Source organism: Lolium rigidum, chromosome 1, assembly GCF_022539505.1.
Source record: "Lolium rigidum isolate FL_2022 chromosome 1, APGP_CSIRO_Lrig_0.1, whole genome shotgun sequence".
Taxonomy (NCBI): Eukaryota; Viridiplantae; Streptophyta; class Magnoliopsida; order Poales; family Poaceae; genus Lolium; species Lolium rigidum.
This window is the reverse complement of record NC_061508.1, coordinates 90,781,096-90,790,643: the sequence shown is the minus strand read 5'-3', so window position 1 is coordinate 90,790,643 and position 9,548 is coordinate 90,781,096. Positions and strand designations below refer to the sequence as shown.

General features: G+C 48.4%; 1 protein-coding gene across 1 annotated transcript; it reads right to left on the bottom strand.

The window, feature by feature from the left end:
* Positions 1-205: 205 nt before the first annotated feature.
* LOC124693571 (probable lipoxygenase 8, chloroplastic) lies at positions 206-5,182 on the bottom strand. Its single transcript, XM_047227082.1, has 4 exons — positions 4,749-5,182; positions 3,510-3,784; positions 2,183-2,747; positions 206-1,889 (listed from the first exon to the last, which is right to left on the bottom strand). Exons 1-4 carry the CDS (start codon positions 5,161-5,163, stop codon positions 361-363), a joined length of 2,784 nt encoding a protein of 927 aa, XP_047083038.1. The 5' UTR covers positions 5,164-5,182; the 3' UTR covers positions 206-360.
* Positions 5,183-9,548: the final 4,366 nt, after the last annotated feature.

Here is a 9,548-nt window from a genome sequence, read left to right as displayed (position 1 = left end):
AGCTTTGTTGGGCGCGGTATGCCGCCCCAGACCTATGTTGTTGGCTTGAAGCCCCCTTTGTAACCCGCGCTTTAATGAAAAATTGAGTTTAGGTGGACGATTGTCCCTGTTGTTTCCTAAAAAAAACTAATGGTTGGAAAGGTGAGTGAAATTTAGCTAATTTTAAGAGGACTGATAATTATCAAATCAATACTAGACAAGCATATACACATGTCAACTTTTTGAATATCTAAATTGTACATATATTAGTTGGATATACAACCGTAAATGAAATAATGGATACTAAGCTTTAATTAATGAACGCACAAATCTACCAGATCGATTCACGCATATATGTTGTTAATTAAAGTTCGTCTTGGATCATATGGAGGTGCTGTTGGGGATGCCCATGCCGGTGACACCGGGCTGCGAGAATGGCTTCATGAGCTGGTACGGCAAGATGCCAGCGCCGCATCGGTTCTTGAGCTTCCTGTTCTTGTTCCGGCCGTCGATGATCCCCTCCACCTCCTTGAGCTGCTCGTTGAACTTCTGATACGCTGCCTGCACAGCGGCGTCGTTTCCCCATGGCGCGGTCTCCATCCCTCCCAGGTACTCCTCGTCGGGGGAGTGGCTGGACAGCACGTCCAGCACGGCCATCACCAGCGTCGCCTGCACCTGCGACGGGAAGCACTCCCGGAGCGCCTGGTCCGGGTTGTCAAGGAACTTCTCGAACGCCACGGCATCCACGGGCTCCTCCACCGGCATGTTGGTGCGCGCGATGGAAGGGCGGTTCGGGAAGTACCCTCCGAAGTCGTACTGACCGAAGTTGACGGCCGCGTGGTGCGCCGCCGCGACCCAGATGATGGTGGTGAGCGTATGCGCGAGGCTCTCCGGCGTGTCCATCTCCGGCCACCAGGGCGCGTCCTTCTTGTCGCCGTGGCCGACGGTGCGCACCTCGTTCCAGAAAGCCTGCAGCTCCGCGTCGGCGGCGACGGTGGCTGCGTCAGGGTAGTACCGTGACACGTACGCCTGCACCCACGCCTTGATGGCGTCCCAGATGAGCAGCCCGTCGTTGGCGAACGGGTAGTCCTTGATGGCGAGCTTGAGGCCGTGCTCTGCCGTGGGGTCCTCCTCCGCCATCCCCCTGCGGACGAGGTCGGCCGGAAGGGCCTCCATGTCGAAGCGCCAGAGCTTGTCGTACGCGACGGAGCTGAGCTCCATGGCGTACTTCTGCGGCGAGAAGGTGAGCTCGATGATCCCGCCGCCGTTGATCAGCGCCGACCGCGCGAGCGCGTTGATCCGCATGGTGTAGCGGAAGTGCGGGTGCAGCAGCCGGTAGATGGGGTGCATCTCGCTGAGCTGCCGGTTGGCGGCGATGATGTAGGGCTCGACGGCGCAGTGCGTGCGCAGCCAGTGGGTGACGAGCTCGTGGTGGCCGGCGTCGTGCGCGCGGACGTGGGCCTTGGCCATGCGCCAGAGCCAGGACTTGGTGGTGTCCGTGGACGGGGTGAACACCTGCCTCCACTGCGGCAACGACGGGGACGCCGGGCGGGTGAGCTCGATGGCCAGCAGGCGGAGGGTGCCGTCGTCGCAGAGGAAGAAGAGCGTGCGGGAACCGTACATGGTGGTGTGCTCTATGGCACGGATCTTGTGCACGTAGGGGATGAACAGGTCGTGGAAGTCCAGCATGAAGAGCCTCTTGCTCTTGACCGCCTCCGCCACCGTCATCACGTGGCCCATCTGCGCCTCCAGCAGCTCGGCGGTGATCGCCGACTCCGCCGGCCCGTACACCGCCGGGTCCAGCTTGCTCTTCAGAGGAAACTCCGTGACGAGCTCGATGGCGTACGGGTTGATCCCGGCAAGCGCCTCCCTCGCGAACTCCTCGTCCCTTAGCCACGCGAACTTGTCCTCTGCATTTGTAATCAACACACAGTTAGAAACTTAGAATACATTCGTGCATGTGCTGATCAGTATTCATTCAGTATAGTATTACGGTTTTGCTATGTCTCAGTCAACTGAGATTTTCTTAAGTCTAAGTCACTTACAAAAAAGTACTTGAGTTGCACTTTTCTGTTAAAAAGTGCAATGACACTTTTCTGCACTTTTTAACAGAAAAGTGCAACTGAACCGAGTTGCACTTTTCTTTGAACTGCAGTTACACTTTTCTGAGGTAGTGTGATTACGGCCGCCGGCCGGTACGTACTTTGGACATTGGCGGGGGTGTCGAAGAGGAGGATCTGGTCGCCAGGGCCGTCGCGGAGGAGCTCGAGGAGGCGGGGGACGGCGCTGCGGAGGAATCCGAGCTCTTCAGCGCGCGGCAGCTGGACACCGTCCTCGAACAGCTTGTCGATGACGAAGAAGGAGGGGAATCCCTGGTTGCTGTCGATGAGCGTGGACTGCACGGCCGGCACGGCGGCGTGGAGCACCGACTGCAGCGTCTTGAGCGCGAACTGCGTGTTCTTCTCCTCGGAGAACGCCTCGTCCCTCGGCACGTACACGTCGCCGGCCCTCGCCTCCGACTCCGGGTCCTTGGCGGACGGGGGACGGCCGGTGCGGTTGCGGCGCGGGTAAGGGAACTGCTTGTTGCCGCCGAGGACGGGGCGGGCGCTGTCGGCGCCGGCGTCGGGGTTGCCGAGGTCGTTGTACACGTCGAAGTCGTAGATCCGGTCGCTGGACTGCCTCTTGCCGGTGCCGTCGCCGCGCTTCTTCACCAGGTCGGTCTTCCGGTAGGTCTGGAGCCCCGGAGGAGTCTGGCTTGGCAGGTACGGCTGCGCGAACGATCAAGATTGAGCATTTCAGCGGTAGAACATAAGTTTACTAGACTAGCGATGTTAGATGAGATAATGTGATTCATGGTAACTTTCAAACGAAACAACAAAAAAACGGAGAAAATATTCTCTTGCACCGGTTAAATCGATGAGCGATCGATAAATTGGCCGGTCAAGCGTACATACAGGACAATTCAGCCACGTACTACGGCTCGATCTAACGACTAGTTGACAAGATCTACGATTAGCTAATTTGCATGTCACATGCTTCGGACACGCGTACGGGCGGAAATTCTATACGAGCGGGGCATGCACGTACCTATCACTCGAGATCACAACCACCAAACTTTTAAAAAATGGGTTTGGGATGTATATATGGGCATTTAGTAATGACAAGAAAATATAGCACTATGATCTCGTACGTGGAAGCCTGGAAACCAATAGCTCTACACCAACCTTTTCCTCTACCCTAGTGAGATTTGACCTCTATTAATTTCAGTACATGACCATGATTTGCTAGCCTGTTAATCTTGCTTTACTTACGAATGTACACACTCTCTTAACTATAGAACATATGCATGATTGCCTAGATCGATCGACTCTCGAAAGCAACCTTCGCTTAGATCTTGGATTATCACATTTGCTCCAGTCTCGGTCAGAGTATTTAACTCCACCAAGATCAGAAGCTAACTTAGATCACGTTACCTATCTATATACAGATCGTGTTCATTAAATCTTCCAAATGCGACGCGACTCAATTACCTTGTTGGCGAAGAAGACGCGCTTGGCGTCGCCGGACTTGGGCGGCAGCCAGGAGTCGCACCGGATGACGAGCGGCGCCGCCGAGTCTCCGGCCGTGACAACCTTCAGGTCTTCCAGCAACATCTCCGTGCCGTGCTCGTTGCCGACCAGCACGGCGCCGATGGCGCCGTAGCCCGCCGGCACGCTGAACTCGGCCTCGTAGGTGACGATGTCGATCTCGTCATCGGCCACCTTATGGGCGTAGCTCTTCACCGTCTGTTTCTCCTTTCCCGTCTCTGCATTCGCAGGAACAAAAGGCATATTAGTGTGCGATGAATATTGATTAAGCACATCAACTAGCTTTGAGTAGTACGTAGCTGGATGACGACCATCCATCATCCAACAAGTAACTGGATCAGTACGTACGTTGTCTGGAAAATGACATGAGGACCTTTACACCGATGCATCGGCCAAATTTTCTACTGACATATGGAGACAAGTCGCACCTACTAGTTTACCATTAGGGTTGCTAAGATTGCGTCTCAACCTCTGATCGATATGGTTCCAGAAGTTTTCGCAAAAAAAAAAAAAAATATGGTTCCAGAAGTGATCCATTTTTTTGAGGGAAGAAGTGATCCATATATAAACTTGTTTTGGTAACAAAATTAGGTCTAGTCGCTAAATAATTTATGCTTGACTCTTCCGGTGAAATTGAACTTCCGGTCGAGTTGCTAGACCCACACTTAGTAAATGCGTGAAACATGATTAAATTTCAAATCGTCTTATATTTCCGAACTCGGAGGAATCCATGATCGACCATCCATGGTAGGAAAACTTTTGCATCGATGTATCTCGGTAGATCTCTGGTCTTTGCTTCAATGTAAAGCTATGGAGCTGGTTAGTTTGTTGGTTTATTCAAACCTTGTTTGTGAGAGGTCAATTAATTCTACCGTGTGTACCACGCTGACAGGGCCGATCAGTCATTTGATCTTTTTCATAGTGTATACTCTTACCAACATCTCTAATAGTAGTAGATGAAAAAACACATGTGCTTGGCCATATATAGTTCATGATCTGTACTTGCCACTTAGAGATAGCTTTTTCCAACTACGTACGATGGGAGTACAAAATAGTCGATGCACGTATATATATGTGTATGCTCGATCGAGATTCCAGGAACGAAATATACAAGGCCATGCAAAAGTATATGCGTACATGCACGAATGCGAATAGTAATGGTAGAAGGGGTAGTATGCTTACTGGCATCAAGCTCGGCGCTGACGAGCTGAAGCTCGAGCGACCTGCCGATGAGGTCCTTGATGTCATCGAGCGTCCTGGACGGCCTCAGACCATCGAGGAACCCGCCGACGGTGACCTTGACCCTGGCCACCGCCTTCACGCGCACGGAAGCGCCGCCCTTTCCGGCCATTGCAGAACCGCCGCCGCTGCTGCTTGGCACCGGCTGGGATGGTCCGACAGAGGAGGTCGTCGGCGACGATGCACAGCGCACGGTCTGCCTCCGCGTTCTGCCGGCGGGGAGCGACGACGACGGGAGGCTGCTGCTGAAGGTGGAGGAGGAGATGGAGGAAGGGAGGATGCGGCGACGGCTCGCGCAGTTATGGTGGTGGCTCTGGTGGAGGCTGTAGGTTGGTTTGAGTAGAGGAAGCGACGACATGGATGGTTTTATAGCTAGCTCTGGCAATATGGGTAGACGTATGTCCCGTGCGATCTCGTCCGATCTCGCGGCGTGTCTAATAAATTCGTAGGAGGCTTGCGTGTGTGCGTTGCTGCGTTGGTGAGCAGGGCTTGGACATGGGCGTGGGACAGTGAAAGTTGAATGAAGGGTTTCTTTTTCTTTTCTGAATGGACTCCGATCCCTTGGGTTTCTGGTCGAAAATGGCAGTACGTGGATCGTCGGATGCATGTTACTATCGCCTATGACCGGCTACAAGTCCTAGCATTGCTTTTCGCCTACACGCTTTTCCACACGCCAAGTGGCCTTGTCAGAAAAGTTGCGAGCTAAACAGGGTTTAGCTTCACGAAGGGGGTACTGTTGTATCAAAAACCTGGAGTGGCTAAGGTCGTCGACAATTGATAGTCCTTGCCTTACCTTACAGCTTAATTGTCAGTCTATTCCGAACTATAAGATGTTCGAAGTTCTAAATCATATGCTTTATATTTAGACGTATTTTAGTGCGTCTTTAACTCTTTATTCATATATATGCAGTCTATTAAAATATCTAATATATCTTATAACTCAGAAAGGAGGAAGACTTAACCGTTAGATTAATAAAGTTCATCCATCTTAATTTAGGCAGTGGTTTGAGGTTGTAGTTCTTCCTTGTTATTGTCCACATGAATTTTCTTGAAACGAGGCAAATTAAGGGTTTTCCGTATCGCATTAATTAAGAAGAGTTTTACAAGGAAACGAAGCATTTTTTTAACAATTCAAACCATATATATTTTCAGTAGTAGCAAATAGTATGTGGTAGAGATACATGAGCTATCTGCGGAGATTAAAAAATAAAGTTTAAAAGAATAGACAAATCTTCAAGATCTTCAAACTTTTCTTTTCTTGATACAATATATAGCAAACCACATATATACCTGAAGCACATACCGATGAAGGTTCTCCCATATGGCCATATATTAATTTTAGATGCAATTCTAAGGCTACGTGTAGGCACGTAGCCATTGAATTATTTAACTTGGCAAGAGTACGAACACTGGTATGCCAGGTAAAAGCAACCGAACAGTCTGCTCGGTGTCGTCGTAGAGTTGAATGTACGAATCACCATTATCGAGGATGTAGCATCCGGGACAAATATTGCGAGACAATCCTTCTCGCGGCAACCATGAGAAAAGATTCAAAAACGATCTAAAGTACCTAGAGAATTTTAATATTACAACACCACAGTTGACGTCCGGTAAAACGTCTCTTGTCGGGTGAAAGACCGAATATCACTTATTGTAGATGACGCTATCTTCGTTGAGACGGAGGCCAAAAAATCAACGGTTGCCAAAGCTCTAACCTAATCTAACTAGGAAACGAAGCTTAGTAGGTTAACAAGAGGTTAAGTGAAAGCAAAGACAACTACTCTTGCACACTTTTAACTTTTTTTTCTCTAACGGTATAGTTGCTCGAACCTCTCAACTTCTTTTCTTCCCCTTGGCGAATTAATTGAACCGAGAGACCGCATGCGGCGCAGGTTGCCAAGTTGCTGATATCCAAGTGACATCCATGTCGTTTTCAGAGGAAGAGGTAAGGAAACGAACACATGCTCTCCCGGCCATATGCATGCATGGCATTTTATGTTTTATTCATTCATTATATAGTCTATAATAAAATATCTTATAATTCTTAATGGACGAAGAACTTAATTGTTGGATCAGTAAACTTCATCAATCTTAATTTTGAAAGTGGTTTAAAGATTGTAGTTCTTCTTTATTATTGTCTACTTGAATTATATTTTAAATGGAGGAAAAATAAATATTTTCCGCATCTCATTAATTATGAAGAGTTTATAAGGAATTGAAGTTTTTTTGGCAATCAATACCATATATATTTGCAGTAGCAAATAGAATACATGGTAAAGATAGGTGAGCTACTTTGAGGTCGTTAAAATTTTTCTGTTTCCATGACATAATATTGTGCCTAAATCAATCTAGTGAAGCAAAGTCGATTTGGTGAAGCGAGATCTTAAGGACCGTACAAAGAATTTTAATCTTTCAACACCATTGATATTAGGAAAGAGATTTCCGATCGAACAGAAGCCAAAAATCACTTGCTGTATACGGTGTCGTCTCCATTGAAGTCGAGGCAGAAGAAAAGACCTCTACCAAAACCTTAGAGCATCTCCAGTCGCGTCCCCCAAATGAGGTTTGGGGGACCGCGGACAAGAAATGGGGGGAAAAATTGTCCAGTTGCGTCCCCCAAAGCTAATTAGCGCCTCATTCTGCGTCCGGCGTCCCCGGTAGAGACTCTATGCATAGAGTCTCTACCGGGGACGCTCGGACACAAAACAACGTCCGGATGCATGCATGCAGCCCCTAGTCCCCACATGCTAGTCTCTTTTCCCACACTTTCTCTCACCTACTTTTCCCACATGGGGTGGTCTCCTCTATTAAAATGCATGCATCCGGACGCTGTTTGAGGGACGCGGCTGGGAAGGGCCTCTTTTTTGTACAGATTTTTGGTCTCTTTTTGTCCGGCGCGGTCCCAAACGTGCCCCAAATCATTTGTGCCGGACGCTTTTTGAGGGACGCGACTGGAGATGCTCTTAGGCAAATCCAACGAGGAAATGAAGCCTAACTAGCCAAGAGGCTAGCTAGTCAAAACAAAGACAACTACTCTCGCACACTTTTAACTTTTTTCTCCAACGGTATAGTTGATCGATCCTCTCAACTTCTTTTCTCCCCCATGGCGAATCGGGACCGCATGCGCCGCAGGTTGCCAAGTTGCTGATCAAGTGCCATATCCATGCATGTCGTTTTCAGGGGAAGAAATAAGGAAACGAACACGTACATACTCTCCCGGTCATACCCCATGCTTCGTTTCTCCAACATCGACTGGACGGGTACGTGTGGAATTGTAAAACCCCACCCGCGTGCCCACCTACCCGTATGTACCGCGCGCGATGGTAGAAAGCTGACCATAAAATTCTTGGACTTGCTGAACACAGCAGCTAGCAGCCAGGTCGTCGTTTATGGTTGCACTACTTGTACGTGCGTGCATGGAGTGTAGAACAGCGACGCATGATTTTTGGTATATAATAAGAAGGTTCCATGCATGAGTAGGCAGCTATACTCCACGTGCAAGCACGCGATAATGACACTGCTGGCTGCCGATTAGCTCGCCGAGATATCTATCCATCGTCGAGGAAGCTAATTTTATAACTGGGCTACTACACTAGAATCGGGTGTTGCGTGCTGCTACGGCTGGTGCCCCCTGGATTCTTCTAACAGCATGGTTTGAGTACATCTACTTCTTTACGGAGCTGTGGATTTCTCAATAAACATATGTTTGTCTTTTACGGTTTCTGTCCGCCAATCTACGTGAAACTACAAAAACATGGTTTTCGCTATTTATCTTCCTATTTGTGACTTTGGACCAAATTAACATCAATATAAATCATCAATTATATTATTGTTCCACAATACAACAACATTCTAAATTACAATAATTATTCAAATCAAATAGTTAAACAAACAAACAAACAAAAGAATGAATGAACGAAGGGTCACGGATGTCAAGATTAGTTCAATCACACATCACACGAGTATAACATTAAAGGAGGAAAAAAGGAGACTAGCGGCCATACATCTGCCATGGATGCACAGCAATATCATTACGGAGCCACCCATGTGTCCGCTTGTCCAAAATCTGCCGGTATGTTTGAGGAAAGGCTTTCATCCGATCAGGTTTATGGCAGGTTTTCATACGGCTGCCCACATTTCAAACTCGAATGGAAGGTCCATGTCCCTCTCATCCTCGATGATTATATTATGTAGAAGCATACACACGGTCATACTATAATGGAGGGATTTCTTATCGCAAATACAAGCAGGACCTGAAAACAATTGCAAACCTAGCTTGCAAGACACCAAAATCTCTATCTATGTATTTCGGGTGACATTTTACTAAGTGAGCATGAATTTTGTGTTTGGGCTCGGTGATAGTCTTCACAAATGTCGACCAAAGTGGATAGATCATGTCAGCTAGATAATACCCCCATGGTATACTCATGGCCGTTGGCGGAGCATCACCACTAACAAGTCTTGCAAATCTATGCAAATTTTGCAAAACATTGATGTCGTTCACATATCCAGACAGCCCAAAGAAGTAATGCCAAATCCACATATCTTCAGAGGCTAGCTACTGCTTCAAGCACAATTGTTAAATCGCGATGATGAGTAGTGAAATTCCCGTGCCATGTTCTTGGACGGTTCTTCCACATCCAGTGCAAACAATCGATGCTCCTAATCATGCGTGGTCATCCCCTTGCTCCATTCATCACCATCAACCTTTGTGTGTCCTCCTCATTTGGAGCACAGAGGTAG

Coding starts and splice junctions, on each gene's coding strand:
- LOC124693571 (XM_047227082.1), bottom strand. CDS start 5,163: ATGTCGTCGCTTCCTCTACTCAAACCAACCTACAGCCTCCACCAGAGC. Junction 3,785..4,748: donor CAGCGCCGAGCTTGATGCCA/GTAAGCATACTA, acceptor CTGCGAATGCAG/AGACGGGAAAGGAGAAACAG. Junction 2,748..3,509: donor GCGTCTTCTTCGCCAACAAG/GTAATTGAGTCG, acceptor TCGTTCGCGCAG/CCGTACCTGCCAAGCCAGAC.